General features: G+C 37.1%; 1 protein-coding gene across 2 annotated transcripts in view; it reads right to left on the minus strand.

The window, feature by feature from the left end:
- Window positions 1-27,149, minus strand: part of ARFGEF1 (ADP ribosylation factor guanine nucleotide exchange factor 1) — an 85,345-nt gene that overhangs the window by 46,595 nt on the left and 11,601 nt on the right. Inside the window, exons 1-4 of one of the 2 annotated variants that reach the window (XM_030944186.1) lie at window positions 13,217-18,005; window positions 11,991-12,021; window positions 7,918-8,074; window positions 6,712-6,858 (exon numbers count right to left, since the gene is read on the minus strand). In XM_030944186.1, coding sequence (XP_030800046.1) covers window positions 6,712-6,858; window positions 7,918-8,074; window positions 11,991-12,021; window positions 13,217-13,334 — 453 coding nt within the window. In that variant the 5' untranslated portion in view covers window positions 13,335-18,005. Of the gene's footprint in view, window positions 1-6,711; window positions 6,859-7,917; window positions 8,075-11,990; window positions 12,022-13,216; window positions 18,006-27,149 lie in introns of those variants that run through there. The other variant, XM_030944185.1, reaches the window with a different exon arrangement.

Below are 27,149 nucleotides of genomic sequence, written 5' to 3' on the forward strand. Positions count from 1 at the left end.
CTTCTAAAATATATCTAAATGAATATTTTGAACTGCAATTTCATTATATTTTCCCACATATTCTTGTAGCCATATTGGAAAATCATACCAGTTATATTAAACTGAGTGTTTTTCATCAACATATCAAAGTATTACATGTTTCATAGCATGTAACAGCATGAAGCAACCAAAGGAACCATCAGAGAGGTAGCTAATAGAAGTCATCCTCAAATTTTCTAAACACAAAACAGGAAGAGACTACCCATTAAAGCCTGGAAGGGAAGCCAAAGGGTCCAAAAGTTGTTTTAGAAATAAATGTAAATGTGATGAACAAAAACTGAGTATGAGGTTAGACAGCTATACTCAGACAACTGCCCTTTATAACAGCTCTTTTTGGTAGACGCTAGAAAATTGTGTTGGCCCCTCTGTAGAAATTTGTTTATTTCTTCCTGATCCTGGTAATATCTGCCTCTCTTTAGAAAAAAAAAAGCACATAAGCCTGTGGAAGATCAGATAGCACAGAAGTAAGGAACAAATTACCTTTATGTGAGGCAGAGGCAGGCAGGATTAAAGCGCAGAAATAGAGGCAGATAAAACCTGAGGACAGGGTTTGAAAACACTGTCAGAGGTGTGTGTAGGAGAGTGGAAAGAAAGGGGGAGAGCCTGGTTTGCAATGGTTTGCATTCATCACTGTAATCCATGGAAGGAATGCGGGAATTTTGAGCATTAAAAACTTAGACAGTTACCATTTAATGGGATGTTTAGAGTAAGAAAGAAAAAACTGGAAGCACTGGAAAGATCCTATTTTTTTAAAATTTATCACAGTTAAAAACAAAAGTTATTTCAAGTTTTGGGTAATTTACTCATCAAACCACACCTGACATCTCTTACTGACATTGTCAGAACTTCTATACACACAAGGCACCAAGAAGTGGAGAAATAGTACCCATCTCTCACTCAAACCCCTTAAAAAGTAAAATCAGTCACTCTAGAAAACAAGCTGAACAAGTGGAGCCCAGGCATAAACAGCTATTTTTTCCAAACCACTACTGTCTGGACTCAACACAGTACATATTTAGATTAGTTAATATTTCTTTCACTCAGTTACAAATTATACCACTGGTACATGTACACACACATACTTAATATACCAGTTTAAGAACCACCTACAGCTCTTCACTTGGAAGACAAGGTCTCTTGCAGCCTAGCACTCAGGACACCAATGAAAGGTGTAGGGGGATCCAGTCTCCACCTTTAGTTCTGGTGATGTCATTCATAAAGTTAATGGCATCTTTGTGTCATCTCCTGTCTCCTTCTTATATTTGGATGAGTAAGAAGCTGCTATTTGAAAATTCAATTTGAACTTCCATCTCAGTTCAGTGAAATCTTATGATGTTTTTTCACCCAACTTTTAATAATAGAAAGTAGAGCCAGCTAGTAGAGAAAGGTGACAAGGCTACAGATAGATTATGTGCTCTCTTGTTTTAATTGGCTTAACAGCTTGAATTTCCTAAGTTTTTTTCAATATCCTTGTTATGAATAGCAGAGCTTGGTTCTTTTCACACCACCTGATTAGAGGTGTGGAAGCAAAGCAATGCTTCAAACACACACTGAGACATACCTCCTTAATGTATTAATCCAAATTCACTGAATAATATTTTCTCTGCAGCCTGAGGAATCAGTCTTTCTACAGGGCTTCTCCCTGCAGATATCAAACTATACAAGAGTTTACAGAGCTCTTGATAGTCACTTCTTTGGGTTTCTTTCCTTCCCAGGCACTAGGTACGTATCTTAATGACTACCATACACATTTGCAAACTGATAAGCATTTTTTGCTTTGATCTTTTGCTAATATCTTCCATATTCCTTACAATTTAGAGTCATCCTCAGGCTATTAGTTATTCTAATTTCACATTTCAGTGCCATTTCTCTTCTGCTAGTATGCCAGACCAGTAGAAATACAAAAAAAATTGCAAGACAGAAAGAATTTTACAATAACTTTCTGAACATCCTTCCCTCTTGACAGTTTCCATTTAGGGCTCAATATTTGATGATATGCCCTAGACAACGTCACCTGATTCTCTATCATAGAAGAGTGTATCATTATCACAATGGCATGACAGCTAATCCTGAGAAACCACACGTTATGAGCAGGAGTGGCACTACTGCTCCTCTGAAACCCTTGTGAACTCACATGTTAGAACTCACTTCCTTTCTTATTTTAGTATTTTTCTTCATGTTACTCCCCTTTACTCTGTGACCAAACAACCACTATGTCCAACACAGGGAAGAAGAGAGGGGAGAGGGATGACAGATGAGTAGAGGACAATCACCTCAAAATCCAAAACTGCTACACAACACAGGTCCTTGAGAGATGGAGTAACAAAAGCTCTGCCTTCCTCCCAGCCACACTCTTACTCTGATTTTGCAACAGGTCCAGAACATGAAGCCACCTGTACTATTTTAACAGCAACTCATCAATACAAGTAAAAATCATAGAAAACAAAAGCACCCTCAGGTGGTTCTCTGGTGTTTAGTTTTGGGGTTTTGGTTGTTTTAAAAGTATTTCAGTAGACGCAGAGTATTAAAATGCCTGCTAGGACAAGGGATGGGCTAAGGGAAAAGCCTGGACAGACAAATGGTTCTCTGCAGAGGTCAAAACAGCAAGCTACTCCTATGGAGTCAAAGCATTACGTTGCTCTTTTCTACCGTGTAGTTTTGCTGCTCAAGGCCTTTTGCAATTGAGTTCCCACTCCTTCTGGTCACACTTAGCTCATCTGCTCCCACAGTATCCTCACTGTGAGCTAATAAGGAAGGAAAAAAAAGCCTACTTTATTTACTCCTCCCCTTTGCTGCCCTTTAGAAACAGAAGGACACCTTTGTGAAAGGTTAGAGCCACCTTATTCTCCTTCAGGTCCTTCCAAAAAAGCTTTCTTTGCCACAAAGCCTGCAAAAATACCATCAGCCAACAAGCCTTCCTTGCCCTGAAACTGCTGGCTACCATCCTGACTGTGAGTTTGTTTCCTTATGCTTCCCCTCCAGTCCTCCATGCTTACTGTTCTGTGTTTGGGAAAAACCCTACAGTTCTGTGCTGCCACCTACTTACTATAAATAAAGATTATTAATTTTTATAAACAACCATTGGATGGCTTTGGGAAAGGAGAAAAATCCCCAGGATAACTTCCTGAGTTATAGATTATCATATCTTTGTGTGACACCCACAGTATTTTTTCTTTTAGCCTGAAGCACATTTGCCAAGTGAATTTTCTATTATTTAAAACAAATGGATTAGAACAGTTCAGGAAGTATCATGCTTTGTGAAGCAAAACAAATGTAATTTTAAAAGTAAACTAAATTAACAATAATCCTCTACTAAAAACACCCAACATCCATCTATAACTCTAAACTTTTGATTCCTCTCACACTGAATATTGTATAAGAACAGCATAGTTACAGCAAAATAATACAACTACAACCAGGAGAAAAATTTTCAACTCAGGGTCAGTTTTTTCTTCCTCTGATCATCTTATCTTTGGAAGATTTATGACACAGTACAGCTGTCATCTGATCAGCACGGGCTTACTTTGCCTTGATTTCGTAATTCAGTTGCCTGGAAACTCCGGAGTACTTGGAACAGCACATAAAACACAGCAGCCCTAGCTCCACTCTCTAGTGTGAATTAGCTACTAGAATCACATAATTCTCTTTCCTTTGAGAGGGTCTACAGAGTTATTTCCAATTTTTTTTTAAGTTAAGTTGCAGTTCAAACATTTACTTATCACAAAATAATGTGTTAGCATGGACTGACTTTTGAAAACACTGGAAACCGAACTCCTTAAGCTACAAAATAACAAATACATCAAATAACCTGCATAGATAAATAATTTTAAAGTGACACTAAAAAAAAGTCACGAAATAACATTCAACTTTTCAGACTACAGCTATCCAGCACACACAAACATAAGAAGTTAAGCTGTAAAAGTACCTATATAATATCATATACTTTCCATATGGCAAACCAAGGAAAGAAAACACATGAGTGTAAACAGTTGATATCATGTTAAATACTGCCTCCTCATCCTTATTCCTTCCTTACAGATTTAAAAAAAAAAAGTAAAAAAAAAAGTTTTGCCATAAGTTTTAGTTCTTCAGGCACCAAAAGGCCAGAAGACACGTAAACAGAACTTCAAGACCTCTGCAACTGTCAGTGCAAGTCTGCACTCACACACCACAAATACCACAGCAGCCTTAGGAAAGCAAGCCTGGAGGCAGAAAGATTCAATCAAGGGATGTTATTTCACACAATTTGAATAAACTACTTTTAATTGCATCAGCGGTCTAATTATTTGCATTGTTTCTGCCACCACAATCCCCACCACAACAACTATACAAGAAAGTTGTGTGGCTTCACATCAGAATTACACCCAATCAAACTAAACTACAAGGGAAAGGAAGGAAAAGGCCAATTTCCCATTCTGGTTCATCACAGAGCCTGTAGATGAAGAACAAGGGCAGGAGAGGAGAGGAGAGGAGGGGAGGGGAGGGGAGGGGGGAGAGGGAGAGGAGAGGAGAGGAGAGGAGAGGAGAGGAGGAGGAGAGGAGAGGAGAGGAGAGGAGAGGAGAGGAGAGGAGAGGGGAGGAGAGGGAGGGGAGGGGAGGGGAGGGGAGGGGAGGGAGGGGAGGGAGGGGAGGGGGAGGGAGAGAGGGAGCGGGGGAGGGAGAGAGAAGAGATGCAAGCGATAGGAGCAGAAAAGTTAAACTGGTGTCTCCTGTTGCAGGACATGACTCTAAAGCTTAGATAGCTAAAAAAAGACAAAATGCACTTCTCTGTGTCAGCAAGATTATTTCCCTGGTAGTCAGCAGAAAGGTCTTTTCAGAATGTCTGAGTGGCTCTACTAGTTGGGAACTGGCTGAAGATGACTCCACCCCGGAAAGGCACCCAGTAAGTAGGAAACCTGCAGTGCCTGTTAGCTCTTGCCCCATGATGGCTCCCTGATCCCAGAGTGAGGGCAGCACGCTACCCAAGGGCCATCCATTCTGCATGCAGAACCAAGACAACCCTCCAGAGAGGAAGGCAACCAAGTGATCAAAGTTCTCAGCTTTCACTGTGGCGTTGGTGAAGCAGCTGCCCTGTGGAAGTGCTGCTTATGTTGTGGGTAACAGCCTGGGAACACCGGCACAAAAAAGCGGTAGATCCAGGTCTGCTGCCTTCTATCTTCCTGATGGAATTAAGATTCTTCAGACAACACACTAACTACCAGAACCACAGAAGAGTCTAAGATTATCATCCTTCAAATCATACTGGAGAAGCAGGGTCCACATTCATCTCAGAATTGAAGAGTTAGGAGGCCTAAGAGAGTATGACCAACTTAGAAGTTTCATTATTCTTCCAAAGTCAAAAGTTCTGGTCTTTGCCAAGGCTATTTAAAATTTTCAAGCTTTTTATGGTGTTCTGTCTATTGGACAAAGATGGAGTCAAAGTTCAAGCAGCACTCTCTTACTTTCCCAGTTACTCTAACATGGCAATTAGCTAGATTTAAACAGTAAAAAAAATTAAGGCACTAAAAGAGTGTACACACTTAATGCAATTTGCAATTGTTTAAGAACTGACTTTTTCAAATCTTCTCCTGAACAGAAGGAGTATTAACTCTTAAAGCCCCTTCAGGGGCTCTTAAAGCCCCTTCAGGAGGGAAGACTGGAATAAGAAAATATTCAAAGAGACAGTATTACAATGAGAGAGAGTTACAATAGTTCCAGCCATTGAAAGTTTAAACCAATAAAACTTCCCTTTGCAGGATGGAAAACATCTTAAACACATGGGCAAAACAACACAACAAATCTAGAAAACAGCAGCATGAACCAACGTTTGTAATAACTATCTGCAGGAGAAGTGGAGTGCAAAAAGAACAGGGAAGGTTTGAGCTATGAAAAGGAGAAGAACAAAGTACATTCTTTGCATTAATACAATTATGTACAATATGCAAGAAATGCCAATGCCTCAGGATACATATACACAAGATTATGAGGTAACAAACACTCCATTTTGCTTAACTAACTTCAAATGTATTTTCACTGCTGCTCACCATCACAGCCATTTAAAGATTGCTGTTACAGGAACAGGGTACAGCATTTCCACTAAGCAGCCAAATTCTAGTACTTGGCATAGTAATTTCCTGAAACAAATACCCATAATTAATGGCTGCAATCAGAAAACAGGTTCCCCAGAAACATGTGTACAAACTCCACATGCAACATTTATATAAGCTGTGGAAACAAACCCTGGACCTCCTTCAAGCAAAAGTGTATGACACAGCAGTACAAAGCTACCATGGTAATGTCCAACTGCCAGGTTTAATTGCATTTCATCAACAAATTCCAAAATGGATTTTAAAATCTGCTGCTTAATTACCATTTCCCCCACTGGGAGTGCAGGATTGTTTGACAGTAATTCCTTACAATTAGAGACTCCACAGGTCTGCTGTGAATGAATTTCACCCAGTGGTCTATGTACTAGACTTGAGGCCACAACCATGAGTTCACCCAAAATGCAGTGGAAGAAATTAGGGGAAGGGCAAAGAATAGGGAGTTTCCATCTCCAAAAAACAAGATGAAGAAAGTATTTTAACACTACCATGACATTTACAAATTAAGCACTTCTGGTTTTGAACTCTGAGGTCAAGAACGTCTTCCTGCTGCCATCACTATAAATACAGGAAATATGAAACATGTTACCTTTATTATTTGTAGCTGAACCCCTTCGTCTGTTTGAGGGCCTTGAAAACAGCCACATATTGTCTCGATAATTCTATCAATTAGTTTTTTTCCTGGAGCTGTACTGTCTGGAGCATTCCCTGTCAAGTGCCCATATGCTATAAGTTTCTGGAGAGAGGAAAAAAACCCATGTAAATAAGAGCTTTAAAAAACTAAGCCAGCTTTTTGTTATAATAATTAAATTCACTTGATAGTTCTAACTAGCACAGAATAAATAAAACAGTACCTTTTACCCCATGTATCATAAAACATCAAGGATTTTTTACATATCCTCCAGATTTATTCTATTTTCAGTCAGCAACTGCTATACAAAGTTTGTCAGCAAGTTTAATGTTAAAGTGTTGCTCAGCAGTTATTTTTCTATAACAAACAGGATTCTAAAAACCAACTCATATCACAGAAGTCTTCATTTATAGTCAATATACAAATGCTTTTTATACGAGATAAACCATCTGCAAATGCTCTCTATTTGAGCTACTAGCTAGTGTTCTATTTTTTAGAGTTTCTTCTGGTGTTAGGTTTTCTAGTATCCTTTGCTTTCTCTATGTCTTCAATACTTAGAAGTGAAATTTATTACAAAATTAGTAAAATCCTCTTCTGAACTAGTAAAATCCTCTTCTGAACACTTTAGGTATGAGAGTATTTGTCAATCCCCATGCTACACAGAGTAGCATCATGGTATGAGAGCAGGCCAGGTACACATGTGCCTGTGACTATAAATTGAGTTCACTGTTGGGCAGCTCTAGAGGAGTAAATGGCTAGATACAATGTTGCAGAATTTCCTCTGAAAACATTATAGGAATCTTAAGAATTTTGAGATTAGACATCTCAAATTGTAAATATTATACTGTGATTATAAATAGTATAAAATGAATTTGCTAATGCTGTAACTGCTGTGTTAGCTCAACATACATTGAAAATAGGTTGCTGTACATAATAATCCAACCAGGAAACGCTGGTAAAACATATACACAAAGAAACACACACATACACTACATAATCAATAAAGCATACATTGATATTTTGTGAGAAACACATTCTATTTGGTTGTGCGTACAATCGAGAAAAATAATAAAACCCCATGACATTATTTATTACATATAGCTACTCCCCCTCTAAAGCAACAGGATTTTACAGTTGATAGTTAAAACTCATCTTCATACAGACCTGTAAACAATCTAGAGATGTACTGACAATCCTGGGGCACTTGGACTGGCATGCCAATTCAAATGGTAGGAAGTATTTGTCCGCTTCAATGAAGCTTGTCTTTGATTTCACAGGTGGAAGAGTGCTTGAACCAGACTTTGCTTCTCCATGAGGGGGACTAAACAGAATGACTGTATTAGAATACTGTAAAGTGATCACACAAATTGTTCTCACCACCACAATGTTTATGAATGAAATAAAATATCAAAAAAATTAACATTAGGAAAGAAACTTGTAACAATAGTAATTCATAAAGTATTTTTAACACCTTTTACACTTCACGGCTCCTTTGTGGACCAGGCAAATTGACCCACTATGCCCACTAAGGTACCTGCAGGCTTGGAAGCAGAAAGACTTGCTTCCTCTCAAATACCAAAGGATTCCCCTTACTAGACTGGCAAAAGCAACAAACTAACAGAACAAAACCAGCAGAACCTTTATCTCAATCTCTGCTTCAGGTAACACCAGTTAATTTAACAGTTGAGTGGTTACCAACATCTCTCACTTGGGTAAATTATCTGAAATTACTAACTGTACAAAAGCAAGAAACTTCTGAACTGTTGAAATTTTATTGATTACAGCACCTTTAGAAAGGTCATGCTCATTAATACCACAAAAGAATAATTAGGAATGGGTCATTTTTCACTAATTTGAGTGCATCAATGCAGTTTTTCACTTTGGCTCAAAGCAAAATGTTTTGATTTTTCATTCCATAGAATAACTCATCACCTTTATATAAAGCATTCCCAACCTTTTTTTTGCACTCACAGGTAGCTTTAGATAAAAGGTAAACAACACTGTCTTACACAGGCTTGAAAAGCAATATTAAAAAAAGTGCAAAGTGTCATATTCTGTAGAGAAGGCTTACAGAATTCCTGCAGTAATCCAAATAGATCTTGGTAGAACAACTGCATTCAAATACAGCTCTCATGCATGTTGCTAATTAAAACAGATGCTTCAAGGAATGCACTCAATTTCATGTTCCCTAAGTAGTAGAATGAACTGCTAAGAGTTTATTATAAATCCAAAGCATGACCGCAGTCCCACACATTATGGAGTGGGCCTTAAACTAATCAATACAAATTAGTTTCAGCTTTTCAAGGAGCAGGCTGAATTGTCCTTGAGATTATATCTGCCACCACATTCAAACAGATCTTGTTTAGGTTGCTTAAAAAGGGCACCCAAATTCAAGACTTAAGAGTGAGTAATTAGTATTAAGATGCTACTTTTTACTGGCTACATCTCTTTTGAAGGTTTAAGAATTTATCCCTACACATTTTTTTCCTGAAAGAAAAAAAAAGAAACCTCTGAAGAAAGCCAGAGTTGCTTTGGGTTTTTGGGTTTTTTTGTTGGATGCATAACTTTATTTATGGCCCTGTATTTTTTTGCTGGAAGCAGAGCTCTTTTGAACAACACCCTAATCAGATAAGCTGCAGAGGAAGTACATGATTCTCCTATGTTCCTGAATCTCTCTGATACTCCTACAAAAGCTTTACTCTGAGGAATGAAAGGGCAGTTGTCTATTGCTTGTATCTTATGACAAGACTGTACCTCACCTAGTGATTATGTCCATTGAAACCATTAAAATTAAGTTAAAAAGACCACTCTGGAAATAAACCCAGAATTGTTCAAAGCAAGGAGCAGGCCATGGTGAAATTCCAAAAATGAAGAACCCATGCCACAGCAAGCTGCTACATTAGCCTGGAGCATCTCCTAATTCTCTGAACTGAAAGCTATTTTAAAAAGATATTAAATATGGAAGATGATGCACATTTGTCTCTGGAAAAGCAACTCAGTAAGCTCTTCACACTGCTGGTAATGTAAGGGAAGGGGATAGCAGAAAGCAGAGAAGAGAAACTCGAAAGGACTTCTTAATGTCAGTGAATTGCTTCTAAACCCAGCAACTATTCCCAAAACCTTCTTCCCCCAAGGCATCTACAAAGCACGGGAATTATGAAATATACTGGTATTTATGTATTAGCCATAGAGAAAGGCTAAGGTATGAATCAAATAATGGATTTAGAAATTTATTTTGGCAGCATTTGCTGTGTAATGGTTATATAAATCAGCTTGTACTTTTTTATTCCCTTCCCCTCCACCCCACTACCAAATACCAGTTCTGTTTAAAAAACAAATAGAGAACAAAAGGAGATGTTTTCCATGCAAAATTTCTGGAAAGTGGAAATTATCTACTGTTCAGTTCATTCCTGGTTAACTGAGATCAGTTACCTTGAACAGGGACTGGAAAAATTTAAACACTCATCATTAGAAATCCCTTATTAGGGCATTTGAATCTCAATTACAGAAGGAAGATCCTGAAAATAATTTAATAGACTAAGAAGTTTCTCTACTCTAGGGCCTAGAAAAACAGTATTTTCTACTGCACCTAAACAATTTGACTCTACAGTAAGAATAGAGAAGTCCATTCACAATTTCCAAGTCCAGCAAAACCTTCACAGTAGCAAAAGGCTACTGTCAAAATAAAGACAGCACCAAAAAAATCAAAATCTGTTTAGAATATGCCTATATGAGGATAAGAAATACACATTCTATCCCCAAAAAAATCACAACTTCAGATATTGATAGGGCAGAAATTATACACTGGAAGTTCAGAAATGGCTCAACCACATTTGTATAAATTATTTTAATTCTGTGGTCTCATTAGTTTTAGCATGGTATTTAACTACAGGACTGGATATTACTTTTCCTTATTCAGTGCCCAGAACAAGTATCTCTCACTGAATATTTAACTAAAGCATTTTTTCTTATCATGCTTCACAATGTGGACTTCTGCTTTATTTATACCACTCTAAGAAAAACCTATTATAAATTCATATTATTACTTTCTGTTTGAGACAATCTTGTAGTGCTGGATGCAATGTTTTCTAAACACTATATAAATATGAAATTTATTTTTACAGTCTTACTATGAGCTCATTGTATTGACTTCATTTTGCTGGGGGAAAGCAAAGCACAGTCTCAATCAGATGCACCCTTTAAGTTTTACAAACCCAATTTGATAAGCTGCAAAACTAAATTTTTCAGCACATTTGATATTATGTTTTCCTTTACATCTTCTGAAACAAAGTTCCCACTGACTTAATTACAGCTAGAAGTGATTCTATTTTCCAAACCAAAATTGTAGATTTCTGCTCAAATATCCAGGAGATGAAGCAGAAATTGTTAGCATCCAACTTTGACAGCTGTGGTTTTAATGATTTCCCCAATACTGAAATCCAGTCACAGGGCAGAATAGATACCCCCAAGCAGCACCTAGCTGCCTAAGAACACTTTCATCCTCAGTTTCAACCACTGATCCAATTCTCTCAACAAGTGGTATGAACAGTCTTCACCTCACAGCCCTAAGTCAAGAGTTAGGAATGTACACTGGATGGGGAAGACAATCCTGTGGAACATGTTACGAAATGCCAATAACAGATCCCACAGCTTAGCAATACTTAGAAGTTTGTTGAGAGCAAAAGACTGCTGAATGTCAATTTTTGGTTTTACCATCACTTGTTGAAGGACTGCCTTCACAAATCTCTACCTATTCCCTAACAAGGTCCTTTCCAGACACTATCTTTGCCAGTTACACTACTTTTCTCTGCTCACTCCCACTTCCTTGCCCCAACCTCCTCCCTCTGATCACTCACTTCAAGTCTTTTACCTGCATTCTTCCCCCTTCTCTGAATCTACTTTAAGGCTTTTCCAGCAATACATTGAAAGAAATTTCTGTGCCATCCACAAAGATCTTTTACAACTTTGATCCCTATTTCCTATGCTCCCTGGCCAGAGAGTACCACCCTGCTCCCTCTAAGCTACCCTCTGCTGCTTCTCCTAAGCCCTGTGCCTTGCACCAGAACAGCCAGACATATAAAGCAGCACTATCTGTACATTTCCAGACACCACCAACCACCCAAAATATGCTGAAAATGTTTTTCAGAGACAGCCCATACTCCCCGTGCAGAATAAGTATGGTACACATTTAAAGATTTTAAAAGCACTATCACTTAATACGATGAACTATCACATACCTTTGCTTTTCTGTTTCAGCCTTTATTTCCTCTGTAAAATGAAACAAAGGCATAGTTATAGAAATGGCATCATAAGCACATTTATAAAATTAAATAACAGAAAACTACTGGATAGCAAAACTATTTAGGCAAACATTTGAAACCAGGATCATTATAAAACAGAAAATACATGTTTACAGTTTCATAAGTACCTGTACCCTCCACCTGCATTGATTGCAAACTGTATAATAATTACTTTGCAAATCTATATTCAAAACTGGATGCTTAAATTTGCATCCAGCCATGCCAGCTAAACATCATGTCCCTGGAATGCTTCTGTGAAGACACTGGCCAGCTCTTTTCACAGCTGATGTATATAGAAATAATAAGGAAAACACAAATATTATTCAAACTATTAAAATTTACCTACATATATACTGCTTGATAAATACATATTACACAGAAACACAACCAAACAATTCACCACTGCTAGTTCTTACATGAAATCTGAATGATCAATTATCACCCTTGGTTTTAAACAGTGTAAGATACCACAGTAATGACTAAGGGAGAGGAAAAAAGTCTGTAGCACCTCTATTTCATACTATTTGAAAATATATTATAACAGAAGGATGAACAGTCAGCAAACATTTACAGCAATTTTTAACTATACATTTTCAAAATAATTTTAGATTACTGGAACTAATTTTAGGAAATATCTTTGATTCAAGACTAGTCTTGTCTACTCTCTAGTCATTTTGCACGCTTAAATCATAGGGAACTTCATAAAGCCAAGGTTTTCCAGTGCTGAAGCAATACATACTTGAAATAAACTGTACAGGATCAAGAATGAATGTGTCTGTGTGTTTTTTAAGAAATCTTCTCACGAGATCTATTCCAGTATCAAGTCTTGCTCAAACATGAAAAGCCATAATCAACTAAACCAATCACTATACTTTCATTTTTGTGTATAGGCCTTAACTAGTGGCATGGATTGATTCTGACAAAAACCACAACAACTTAATCTTTCTGACCAAGCTCCCATTCAGCAAAAGCACACTTTGTCCGCCTCCCATACTTCATTTACCATTTCACATGGTCATACTGATTTACTTACCCAAAACAAGTTCTCATGCTTGGTATTTTATCACAAATCACTCAGAGCAAATATGTTTACTAACTGACTTTCCCAACATTGAGAGAACTGAACATATGGAATGCACATCACCTTAAAATCTGTATCTTACTTTTGGCAAGACTGATGGTCATATTTACACTGAGAGGTGAGCAGGTCATTGGTTGATCCCAGAAACAGCTACTCCAAAAGCTGATCAAATCTCGGCCACCCAGGACTAGACAAAACATGAAAATAATTCCGTAATCTAGACACTAAGCATTCCTCAGTAAGTAGCAATAATAAGACTCATGGTATGCAATGTTTCAGTAAAGTATGCCTTCCTCCCAGATTATGACATTATGACTTTTACTCACTCAAAGACAAATTCCTGACCAACAGAAAGGAAAAGAAACTCTCTTCCTCCCTTCCAACACCGTCATACCTTACATTATTTTACCTCCCACCTTAGCATTCACATCCAGGAACTCGGCTCCCTGAGATACGCTGAAGTCTGTCCATCAAACAACATTATCAACGAACAAATAAACTGAATGACTTCCAAGTTTACAGTTTCCAACAAAACTGACCAGAGGTAAAAAGTTTATATAAGTATCATTCTAATTAAATGTTACTACCATTTCAAGCAGCATTGCCTAAGTCTATTCATGTGAAACCACTGATTTTATAACCTATGTTAAATAAAAAAGGAAGGTTCTTACAGTGGCTGACATCAATTATTTTTACAAGACTAGAATATTTGTAATTGCAGAGAAGCATGATATAATACTATTATATACTGTTAACAAGGTAAAACAGCAAACTTGAACTTTACTTTTACCCTTGAGAATAGAGAACACCTAATTTCTTTCACTGTCTGATTGCAGCCTCTGCTCTCGACACCAGAACACAAGTTAATGACAGAACAATTTCACGGTCTCGTATCAACTACACCCAGTAGGAAGCATACAAAAATTCAAGCAGCATTATCAGCAGAAAACCAGATTATAACAAAGGTGACTAACAATTCTCATGCTAGGTAACTAATCTGTTAAAGACACATGAACCAGAACAGTTACTGATGTATTCTTTTCAATGGATGTATTCTAGTGATGTATTCTTTTCAATTTTCAGTTCTGCAGGGCAAAGTAACCCTTGCAGAACTAAAAATTAGCTAGAAAAGAAAGATGAAGCCAGGCTTGACAACATTCCTTAATTTGCTCTCCCTCTCTCCAAACACACAACCAAAACTGCAACAGAGAGGATCTCAGAGCCAGAACAGCTTATTATTTCAGAATCACATTCATTCTAGGAGGAAAGAAATAAAGAGAATGTAAGATGCAAGAACAGGGGATGAAAACTGTAGGGAAGGACAACACCTTCCTCTGTATTTTTTGCAATGTAACACAGAATTACTATGAAAAACAGCTCAGACTACTCTATGGCACTGAAATGATCACGTGCCCTAAAATGGAACTAGTTGTAACTATTTAAAAGTACAGTAGAAATGACAAAATAAACTCCTTCTGAATCTCCCATTCACACACAGCTCCAGAAGACCTCTTTATAGAATTCTGTGACCTCCATGACAGAATTAATGGAAATACACAAAGCTTTTGCACACCGAAGCTAGAGCTGATCAAAGAGATATATTATTTTGCAGTTTTACAATGGCATGCATCAACCATTTCACCAAACAGGCAAAATGAGTCATGTACATTAGTTTCAACATAATTTTTCATTTCATCTACACTTTTACAGATCATCATAATTTCAAAGAAATCTCTGAAAACATCTAAGACCTTTGTTGTTGGTTTTGGCTGGGTTGCAGCTAATTTTCTTCACAGTAGGTTGTAGATGGTGCTGTGCTTTGGATTTCTGCTGGAAACACTGTTGATAATTCAGGAATGCTTGAGTTAAGCAGTGCTTACAGAGAGTCAAGGCTTTTTTTCAGTTTCTCACTCCACCCCACCAGTGAGTAGGCTGGGGATGCCCACCAGAACAGCCAACCCTACAGACCTCCACGGGTATTCAATTCCCCAGGGTGTCACACTCAGCAATAAAAAATTGGAGAAGGGTGCGTGTGTGCAGTTTCCCTGTGTTGCTTGGGGACTGGCTGATAATTCATCACCTGGTAGTGAGCTACTGCATTTTTTTGCATCACACATTTCTTGTGTTTGATTTTCATTGTCATTTCTCCCTATTTTCTTTTTTTAAAATTAATCTATCTTTATCTCAACCCAAAGTTTTTGCACTTTTACCCTTCCAGCTCTCTGATACAAGCCAGTGAGAGGCTGCATAGGGCTTAGTTGCTGGCCAGAGATAAACCACGACAGGCATCCATAATTTCATTCTCGCCTCTCCAGCTTTAATTCACTACTTTTAACATGACATATGAACACCTTTCCTTACTCTCTTCAGAATGCTTACAGTTTTCAGCATAAAAAACCCCAAACTAGTTTCCAGTTTTCCCTTTCTTCCTTTAACACCTTACAACCAGCTAATCTCATGTGCAACTATGAAATCAACAAATTTCTTTGCAATGACTGTAACACCAAACAGCAACATCAAAATGTCTGTCAAGTAGGTGCTGTGGGCAACACTGGATTGTAACACTGAACAAAACTCCAATTTAAGAATAATTCACTGTTTACCTCCTGTATCCAATTCAAAGTATGATTTAAACCTTTAAAAGCATTTCTAATAACCTAAATTTCAAATGGGCATCTTTAGGTATTATTTCCTTCTGGTTACCTAAATATGCTGTCGTACTAAGTGAAGTAAAAATATTCTAGAGTGATACTTTGGCAGAAGTAAAGGATAACATTCTCATCAAGTGAGGAATAACTAAAATGTTATCTTCAGGAACGATGCAGAGAGCTAAATTCTCTGATATCAACATCAAACTGTACATTAGATTACAGGAAAAAGAATTCTTATAGAACTTGCTATTGGGAAAAACGCAAACTACCATAAAGTGGAAAAATACTTTACAAGTTCATTATAAAATATGATGTTAGGTAAATCCCACACATCTAAAAGTATTTAATATATCTCATTCTGTTTTTCCACTCTTGCACCAGAATTGTGTTCAAGAACAAGTAGATATTACATTCCCATAATACTGTATTCTATACAACGGCCAGAGAAGCACATGCATAATTCTTAATTCCACAAGGATCTGCACATCTAAAGCCTAATTCTCACTGTAAGCATCAGAATAAAAGCTTATTAAATATATAATGAATTCAAGACAGAAAGCAGTGACATTTTAAAGAATTATAACCATCTTAGGTAATCAGAGGGTAGAACCATCCAAAGCAGCACAGGCTGCAATAATTCAAAGAAACAAGTCAATATTTGGAGTTCACATGACTTATACCATAGAAAACTACTGTGAGAAGGAAGCAATTTGCATTCAATTCTTTCAAGTCAAAGCAGGTGGATAAGATCCAAGGAACAAGCAGTGAAGATGAATTTAAATTACACCTCTATCTATATTAAAAAAAGGTGAAATCAAATTAAAGCATTATAGCTTTGCTTGAATTGACTTTGCTTGCATTCTTCCATCCAAGTATTCTAGTGACTGTCTCCAGTATCACAAAATATCGTGGCAAATAAATGATTTAAAGACTCCACATTTTCCCTCATTAACAATACGGAAAATGTCCCTCTCCATTTGAAGGTATACAAAAACTCTGTAATATAAAACTAGAAATTCCATATTTATTTGAAGATAACTTCAATTAACTACACTCTCAACTATGTAATAAGATTATTACACATATGGTAACAGTTTAATTTTAAAAAATACCAAGTTTGAACTTACAGTAGCAAAGCCATATAACTATGACAGGGACAAAAAAAACCCAATTTCTCCTTCAAAGAGAAGAAATTGCAAACGGATCATGCTGAGTACGTCCTTTCCCAAACTGGGTTATTAGAATATATTTCTCAGGAAATATCTCAACCTTACTTCATTTCTGAGTATCTGTTAGCTTCAAGCAGTGTCAAAAAGTCTCTTGTCTATTCAGCTAAAGTACTAACACCCAAAAGGCACTAACAGATTCCAGGAAAAAAACTAAAATAATTATGTCTAAGGAGCCCAAATAATGGAACTGAAGAAACATACAGCTGTTTTTAACTCAAGCTCCACTGTCCTAAAAAAATGGTAATCCAGGGATGCCCTCTGTGGGCAATCTTTGCTAAGTCAGTACATCCAAGAAAAACCAGTAAGTTTATGTAAAAATGCATGCTGCAAATTCAGCACTTGCTTTCACCCAAACATTATCCCTAACATCTAAGCCACTTACAGATCATCCACAAAGCTTAAGATTTGCCAAGAGACAGTGTCCAGAGCACACACACAGACTTTACTGAGGCTTCCAGCTGACTGCTTTTCTTGTTCACATAGAGCCTTTGTGTCACTGCCTCTGAACTACCCCAGTTTCAGTCTGTTTCCTTACTAGGAAGGAATGTTAGGAAACATACTAAGGAGGTATGGAGAACTGTCCAACCCAGATTATGGTATTTTCCTGTCCTATTTAATTTTTAACTGTAGCAGTTAAATTAACTACTAAGAGGTGTAATTAACTTCATGAACTTTTAATACATCTATCTGCAATGTCAATGGAGTGTCAGTGTATGCAATAGCAAACAGACAAAAAAAGAGAAAGTTTTATAAAAAGCCTCACTGGGATCTCAAACCAGAATAATTAAACAGTATAGTTTAACACTGTACTAAGCTATTCCCCTAGATTATCAAATCAGGTTGACCTGCCTAAAACTGGTAATAGTGTAATGCAAATTCATTATAGGAAGACAGTACTGAAATGATTTGTATTTTGGGTTGCCTGCAGAACAAACCACTCATTATGAAAGCTGAAATTGTTTCTTAAATGGAATTCCCAAGATACATATCACAGCACTATGTCTTCCTCTAAATCCTATAAATAGCTTTTTCTCCATCATACCTTCCAGGATGAACAGAGATCTCCCCTCCCTTCCCTCAAACCCTCTTCAACATAGTCTCTAGAAAAGTTGGACAAAGAAAGCCTATTTTTGGGAGTCCAAGAACAGGCTGATAATGGCACTAAGCCTTTAGGGTGCAGCTTTTGTTCTTTTTTAATCCAGCTAATGTAAAGAAAAATAGGATTGGAAGAAATGCAGATGTAAGCGCAAGCACAATATAGCATCAAAGTGTGAATCTTACCTGTGAAAATTCTCCCCATTTTAAAATACCACCAGCATTCCTTCCCTTTAAAAATTCCTGAGCTCAGACTTTAGCACAGGCCTTCACTGACAGTTTATTCACACATCTGTACAACTGCTGGTTCTCGCTGGGGTTATTTACACCTTTTCAGTATACTTAGTTTCCTCTGTCTGTAAAATTATAGCTCACACAGCTATAGCATGGGGACAGAAAACAGCAAAGTTCTGTACAGATTTAAGAAAATCACTGCTGTGGTCTTCATTTAGCATATATATAACAAAATAATTCTTGTACAGACAAACAAAGGAATCTCAGGAGTACATTTGAACACTTCCACTTGCTTTGCATTCCAATATATTACACTGTTGCAATTTCATGTTTACAGGCATCCAAGGAGTAACCAAGGAAGTCGGTTAATTTAAGAAGCAGCATTCCAAACAAACAGCAGTTATATTTTGAGTCTGATAACTTGATGAAATTCTGTATAAATCCTCCTCATTGCGCTCTACAAAATCTTGAAATCCTCTATCAAGTGAAATGCTTCCTTAGTATGAGAAGTCATATCTCATTATCCTTCAAAACCATGGAGGAATAGCCCTTGAATCATGTAGAGAAATATTTACATATACATACACACGAAGTCAAAACTCAGAAGTCACAAACACTGACTTTGGTAGCATGCTTCAACTTTAGATGACACTAACTCCTTTGAAGAGTGCTAATACAGGAAAGGAACAATATCTGTTGTTACTTCCCATGCCCTATTTTCTGATATGCTACAGATTCACAGCAAATCCTGTCCAAGTGTTTCTCTACTTTTATATCTGCACTTCAAAAGCTGTTATATCTCATGCTCCTTATTGCTTTTTTTTTTAAATCTTTGAAGCAATCTTCTCCTTTATTCTCAGTTTTCTTTTTAGCCATTTTTAGATGGCACTAATACTAGAACTACAGGTTCTCCCCAGCCCTGCTCACAGTATACCATTCAGGAATATACAACTCTGCTGTAAATTTACCTGAATGCACAGCCTGTCTTGGTTCAGTCAAACTTAGTACCTGCTCCTTCAGTTCATTACATATGACATTTTCTAATAAAGAATCACTGGCAAATTATACAAAAGCAGAAACTACTCTAGTGGCCTTATTCTGCTTAAAATTAATTCAGAATAATTCAGTCCACAGGGGTTTTATAAGTGGATTTCCTGTATTAATCCTTCTATTTGCTAAACCAAGTTGGGACTACTGTCAAGTTGCTTCTCTACTTGAGAAGCAGTGACACACATATAGGTCACACATTGCCAAGGATAACTGAACACCAGCCATTCTTAATAGCATTTATTTTCTAACATGCGGCTGAAAAGCTCACTTCCTACAGCACTAAATCCTTTGCTTCCCTCATTACTATATGGGTCATCCTTTATTAACCCAGCCACACCCAAAGTTGTGTTTTTTCTTAGATCAATGTCAAAAAACAGAAATAGACTTTTTATTTATATCTTTAAACAGTTACAAGAGGATAGCCATGTGTATTTAGTTTAATCAAGCAGGGCATACCTTTCAAACACCTTGTGCCACCCTTTGGCACCTCCTCCCACAACCTCTGTGAATCAGTTTCATGCTCAGACCTGGTGGTACAATTTGCTGAAAAGGTCCATTAACCTAAAAGCAGCTTGCTGCTTACCAAATAATCACCTAACCAGACTAAAAAAAAGGATCTTGCCAAGAGAGACAGTTTTCCAATGTGCTTTAATCCAGTCTATCTGAGGGTGACAACCAAAAAAAGCAGTTCCTCCTATTCCACTGTCTGTGCATATCTGCACTATCCTTACACAATAGCTGCCAAGGCACTGCATTTAAATAGCCTGACAATTTTAGTTTTCATTAGGTCAGAGACCTATTTCAACTCACTGTAGATCTACATGACCCTGAGTTGCCATACCTCATGTGCATCACATGTTTTGGGAAGGAAAAGCTGGAACAGAATTGCACATTGCAGTGTACACCAAAAAATGCACTGGAATAAATATACTGCAAAAAGTCTCTAAAGTATACCCACTATGTCTCAGCAAGATTAGTGCTATTTTTGTAATGAAGTAAAGTTTTGACAGGACAATAATGCTTCTTTATTACATAAGGGGAAGAAAGCCTGCAGCTGTATATTCTTCTTCATATTCACAATGTGTATAGTTTTTCTAACCCTTCTTTCTCACGTCACGTATTAAAACACTTGTGAGTCGTGTAAATTCTGTTTCTATAAGCTACAACCCCAGCAACACAGCAACAACTACCCAAATGGAGACAGGCAGCACATTTTGAAAACAGCGTAAACTTCACTCAGATATTTTTATTATTTTTTTGTAATTCTTCCTGCTTAAAGAAAGAAGGTAGCACACATGTGCTATGCACACAAATGAGTAAGCTACAACTCAGAACAAAGATAGACTATTCAGCAAGAAAAATTTACAATAATGTTCAGTGTTCTGAACAGCAAAATATAAGTTACTACTTAACATCTCTTTCCTCCTGGCTGCATCACCTATCTATATTAAGTCAGTAAAACCCTCTTGCACACCTGCTATAGAATTGCAGATGGATTTTACTAGTTAAAATGTAACAAAGCAAAACCAGATTAAGAACATAAATATTGATTTTTTAACTTAAATTTTAAGACTCTTTCAAAAAATCCCACAACATGAGTTCCTACACCTGGTGAAGGGTAGGATGGGGAAGAAAACAAATGCTTTACCAAGTATTACTGCAACTGCTGGGGAAGTACAGGTTAAATTACAACAGATTGCAATAACAGAACAGAAAATGAAATTCAACATGGAAATACGAAAATGTACATTGAGGGAGGTAATTTATTTCTTTAGTAAAGAATATGAGAGGAAAAAATACTGCAGAGAAACACCAAAATAAGACAGACCTCCTACAACAGTTTGACCAAAGGGCACACTACAATTATTTAGGTCCAAATTACTACAACTTAAAGAAAAAGCCATTTCACTAAGTGCAACAGTATACAGATCAGTATACAAAAAGATTCTTACCAGTATCTCCCATGAAAATAGCACATGCTGGACTAAGAAAAGCAATGCAAGTCTTTGGAGACAAATAGACAAAACAAAACCTAAACGAACCATAAAAAGCAGTTTCTCTGCCTCAGGAACTGATTTTTCAAATACTCTTGCAAAGAAGCATAACTGCCATTTAAGCAGCACATAACAAGGTAAATGAAACTGACTACCAGTGATAAATTCTGTAACAAAGTGATTATAATCAGCATAATTCTTGTCAGAATTGTGACTTTATTTACACCACCTCTGTCAATGCAACCCGACATTACAAAGCACTCTCTTAATTTCTGCAAACACTTGTAACCCCCCCAAAAAAGAGCTGGGAATCTACTAATTGAATTAAGTTTCAAATTTAAGGGAGGGGGCAAGGTTGAGCCTCAAAGGATGACAGAATTTAATAATCTGAAGTAATATGTAATTCCACCAGTCTCTACAGAACAGTTCATGCAAGATAAGGGGACTCAACCCAACTCTTGTTTACCTAAGCCAACTGATGGCACACATTATTTTGTCAGCATATTCATCAAAGAGAAAACAGAGTGAAAAATCAGGACAGACAGAAATTCTCAACAGTGTATCCTGCAGAGAGACTCAGTACATCCAGTCCTCCTATCACTTTTCTCAAGCATTCATTACTTCACTTGATTATTTGCTCCAGTCAGAAGAGCTGTAGCTTGTGCTGCATGCCAGAGCGGGGCTGCAGACACTCTCTGGACATGGTGGGTTTATGCTTCCTCCAAGCCACAACGAAACCAGTAGCTCTGTTGTTTGAAATTGTGAAGCATGTTTGCCTATTTCTAGAGAACATGAGTCATCAATAACTCTTGATTTGCCACAGCAGATTGAAAGCTGCCCCGTGAAATTTCAAAAAGTCAAAAGCAAGCCTTAGTTCTTCTGCAAACTTAAAGTAACATAACTGACTACGTATGACATTTCTAGTGAAAGCCATCAGACAGGAAATGTAGTATCATGTCCTACAGAGAAAACAAGCTTGTCATAATGCAAGCTTGTGACTTTCCATATCAAGTTTGGCTTCCTCTCTTTCCATTTCTTTAACTGAACAGCTTGGTTTCCCTCACTCTCAGAATCAGAAACTCAAGCACATTGCTGTGCTTGGAAAAGTGTGGGTTTCTGTCAAAAATAGTAATAATAATTAAAAAAAAACAAACATATGTATATGTATGTCAGAGGTGGAAACAAACGTTGCAGACAAAAGATTACATTTGAAGTCGGGACAGCATTTTTAATCAATTCATTTTCATGTGCCTGATAAAGCTTATCTGAAATGAAATATATCTAGAACAAAATCCCGTGATTTGTATTTCATCTGAAGGGACACAATGAGCTTCTTCTCTGAAGATCATCTTTAAGTTTGACCTTTAAGTTCAAAGCAGGCAACCGTGAGCAGTCTAACTAAAAAAAAAAAATTAAAAAATCGAAGATCTGATAGTGCGAAATAGTCTCACCCCTCTGCAATGTAATAATTGCTGGATTCTTCCACCATATCCATCACTAAGAGAGGGATGTAAGAGGGATGTAAGAGAGAGATTTCTTCTGCACACTCACTTGAAGTCAAGCAATGCAATAAATGGAAGACTTAATAGAAACATATCTCTTAAGTATCTAACACTTAAAGTGTAATTAGCATTTTAATTGTTTGCATTTACAACTGGAAAAGTATCCCAAACATTCAACAGAACCTACATTTACAAACATGAAATGTTGCATTCCAGCTAGGACTTAGTTTGATATATATGATGTTTCCCCCTGCATGTTTTCATGCAAGCTGTCTGCCTGACCTCTTGTAAATGCCAAGTTGTCACTGCAATTAGGAGCTGAGGAAGCTGAGGTGCAGATGGACCAGGATGTCTGCTTCAGAATTTGCCCAAGCATTCTCCAAAGCCAGCAGAGCTGAACAATAATCAATGGAGTACAGGACATCAGATACATATGAAGGTCTCTAATCTTAAGCATCTTACTCTTTAACCGTCCCCTGCTTCAAGAGGTTCCGCTCTCATGACAGCATGGAAAACATAGTAACAGAAGTAGTAAAAACTATGAATTCAAGTCACAAAGTCAGTTTCTCAATTTCTCCTCAGCACAAATACCCTCATATTTTAATGACAGTATTACAGTTACACACATAAAGTGTTGCAGTTCCATAAACTTACAGAAACTAAAAGAAACAAAAATTATTTTCACTTATGTACTTGGGTTGTGAATCAACATTTTAAGGCCTAACCAAATCTAACTTGGAAAGAATCAAGCTACAATATACTCTGCAACAGTCAACCTCTCCTTGTGTTATACAAGCATTCTGTTCTTCCTGCTTCAGATGTAACACAGCTTTTTACACCTACATGCAAAGTTTAATTCTAGAATGAGTGTATCTTCAGTTTATAATGCCATTTCCAGAACATCAGTATTTTCACTCATCATTTCATGTCACAAGTCAGGTATTTATATGCAGTAACTCCAGTCCATTTAATTAAGAAGAAATTTTTTTTCTTTGTAGCTAACCATGCATTTTCATACATAAATGAAAAAAAAAGAATATAGTTTTGAACTTTTGTACTACCCAGATCAAAAGCTATTTCACCATAAAGTGCCGACATAGTAGAAAAATAAACTTCAAACAAGAGGAATGAAAGCATCTAATAAAGTTTGATGGACAATGAATGTTTCATGAAATACATAAGTAAATCAGTGTCCAAAGATGCAAATAAAAACAGATCAACCCTATACCAGATTTTTAAAGAAAGTTAATGAGAGCTTTTAGAACTGGGGAACAAACCCAGAAATTAAATCTAAAAATATCTGACTGTATTGGACAAACAGATACAAGAACAGCAAGTTTTTCTTAAACCCTTGATATCCAGTCTTCATTCTGCTTCCAGGAATGGCCAACAGCATATGCTCAAGTAAATGCAGATTACAAAAGCAGGGCAGGAATGCTGTAATAGTTCCCTCCTACCAGTATTTAGCCATCTGTGGCTTATGCTCTTCCTGTGCAGAGACTGTTCCTGCAGGTTTGACAACCCTTGTTAAATTTTCACTTAATCACTTTTCAAATAATTTTAAGTTTTGGGATGAATGCAATTACAAGCTACAGGAAAGAATTTTTTTTGCTTTACTTAAATAAGCTGGGTTCTTTACAAGCCCTCTGTATCTGCATTATGAGAAATTACAATGAATTACTCTCTCTTCATGTCTATGCCACTTACAATTTTACAAACTTCACAATTTTTTCCCCTTCAGGGTACAACAAGCACAGTCTGCTTGATCACCTCTGCAAGACATTCCACACTTTCAATCATCTTTGCTGACATCTGCATCAAGAAGGCAGCAGAGAGCAAAACTGCACATGGAACATGTAGTATCTTTATAAAGCAGCCTAATAGCTTCATTTTTTTTCTCTATTGTTTTCATGCTTGTCTTTTTGACAAAGGAATCAATATTTTGATGGAATCAGTCACAGTAATTCAATGCCAGGCATCCTCTTGACGGATGTAAGCCCTATTCAGAGCCCATGTTTGTGCACCCACAGTTTTGACCAGTTTCCCCCTCCATATAGGTCAGTTTGCATTTAGCAGCACCCAACCAGTGCCCTTTGATCAAGGAGTGGGTCAGTACAGTAGAACTGCTGCCTTTGGCAGGTTGTTTTCACTCTGTAAAATATTTTCCTTTCCTTCCTAACCTTTGTAACCTCACCACTCACCCCAAAACACCACAAACCTCTACAGAACTGAAATACCTCTTGGTAGGGAAAACAGGCTATATAATCCTTGGGAACTCAGAGCCTTCAGGAACCTTGGATGAGCAACCTGGTTGAGGCTCACTGTTAAGCTGTATTACCTTACACTGATCTATGCACTCAATGACTCTGCCCTGCAGATCTGGGATGGTAGGTTTCCCTCAGAAAAGTCCACACTGATTCTTCCTCACCACAGCACATACATCCATTCTGTTCTCCATAAGCTTTATTCTCTGCTACAGGTCAGACTTGCCAGGCTGAAGCTCTCAAGATTTCTTCATCCCTCATATTCCTGGCCCCTTTTTAAAAAAAAACAAAACCAACTACTGGCTCTAGTCACATTTAGCACCTCCCATTCCTTTGTTAGCAACTAATGAAATTTAAATCTTACATGTTCTATTAAACAATCCAACAATTTCAGATTTGAGGCCCTTTAAAAACTCCTAATCCTAGCAAGTTAATAGGAGCTTTAGTTTAGACTTCAAATTGAGATTTTTTTCCCAAGTCATTAATTTTAATTCCTCTATAGAAAACTTCCTCAGCTTCCACAAACAGCAAAAAGCTAAGTTTTCATCTTCTTCAGTACCTTTGTAATCCCCAAATAATTTTGTGATACTGTTATCACTTACAAGCAATATGGATAGGGGTTTCTCTGCTATTAGCTCACACTAGCTTTATCAAAAGCTCTGAGGAGCTTTTATCAATAGCTGATATGCACTAACTATTAACAAAACATGTGACAAACAATCAGCTCTAAGATTCTGCTCTCATTTCTGATCCCTCCATCTTGTATTAGTCTTTTTGACATTAAAAAACCACAGTCTTTAATGAGTTTTTTCATTACTGCTATAAAGCTGATTTTGAGACTATGAGCATACAGTGATGAGATTGTTCACAGTTACAGATGAGCTCTTCAATTGCTACATCTTAAACCAGTTCCTGGGTACTACTCAAGAAGGACACAAGAGCTGCTCAGTTCATCTTAACTCAGTGTTACCTGTCAATGCAGTGGAATTTATTTACCTACCATGACTAAGCTTTCTGTCAAGCACAGCAAATTAAACATTCCTACCTTCATAATTAATGCTATGGAATTAAGAATTTTCCACAAATTTCCTTCCTGAGATTCCTTAGGCATTCCTGGCCTAACACAGCAGCCTCATTTTAAAACCACTGATGCTTTCTCAGCTGATTATTTTTAAAGACTTCTGGCATTCATATATAAGCAAGCATACATTCCTTTTTGACAGCGTTACCTATTGATGAAACTATTTCTTGAGACTTCTGTTATTTTCTACTGTGCTCTGTATGACTTTTGCTTGGTTGATGACAAATGAAGACTGAAATAAATGTTTTATTAATGCTTTGTATTTATTCTGGCTAAGACTGGCTGCTGCAGAACAAGACTGTCATTATGTTTCTCAGTCTTGTTTCTGGATCATTTGGCAGTATGAACAAAAGCTACATGTCCCCTCTTCACACAGCCCACCTCTTCAGTAGACCTTGTCATGTAACATGATGCTTTGAACATTCCTTTTTCTCTATATTTTTTTTCAGCAGTAAGCACACATGCAAAGCAGTGATAATGCATCCTTATTCCATACTTTTTTCGAGTATAGCCAGCTACCACAAACTGCTACAATATACAATTTTCACAGATTACCCAAGGCAATAAAAGTAATTACACCTCTGCTGTGCCCTCCATAAACACAAGTATACAACATATTAAATAGTTGTAATATACATACAGAACAGACTCATGGAATAAAAGAAATCCTAGAATAAATTATTATTGTGTGCCAGTAACCTGAGCATCTTCATCTCAAAACAGGCATTTATTTTGACTGCTAGAATATTTTTAAAATAAAACCCAGATTTAAAGCTGATCAAACTATGGGTAGTAACCCTTCCTACATCCTGCAAAAAGGGAAGGCTTTTTAATTATCCTCCTGAAAACATGGACAATCATTTGCTGTAACATTTTCAATGTGTATGAGGTCTATTTCTCTTCTGTGAAATGACC

This window comes from Camarhynchus parvulus, chromosome 2 (genome assembly GCF_901933205.1).
Source record: "Camarhynchus parvulus chromosome 2, STF_HiC, whole genome shotgun sequence".
In the NCBI taxonomy this organism is placed as follows: Eukaryota; Metazoa; Chordata; class Aves; order Passeriformes; family Thraupidae; genus Camarhynchus; species Camarhynchus parvulus.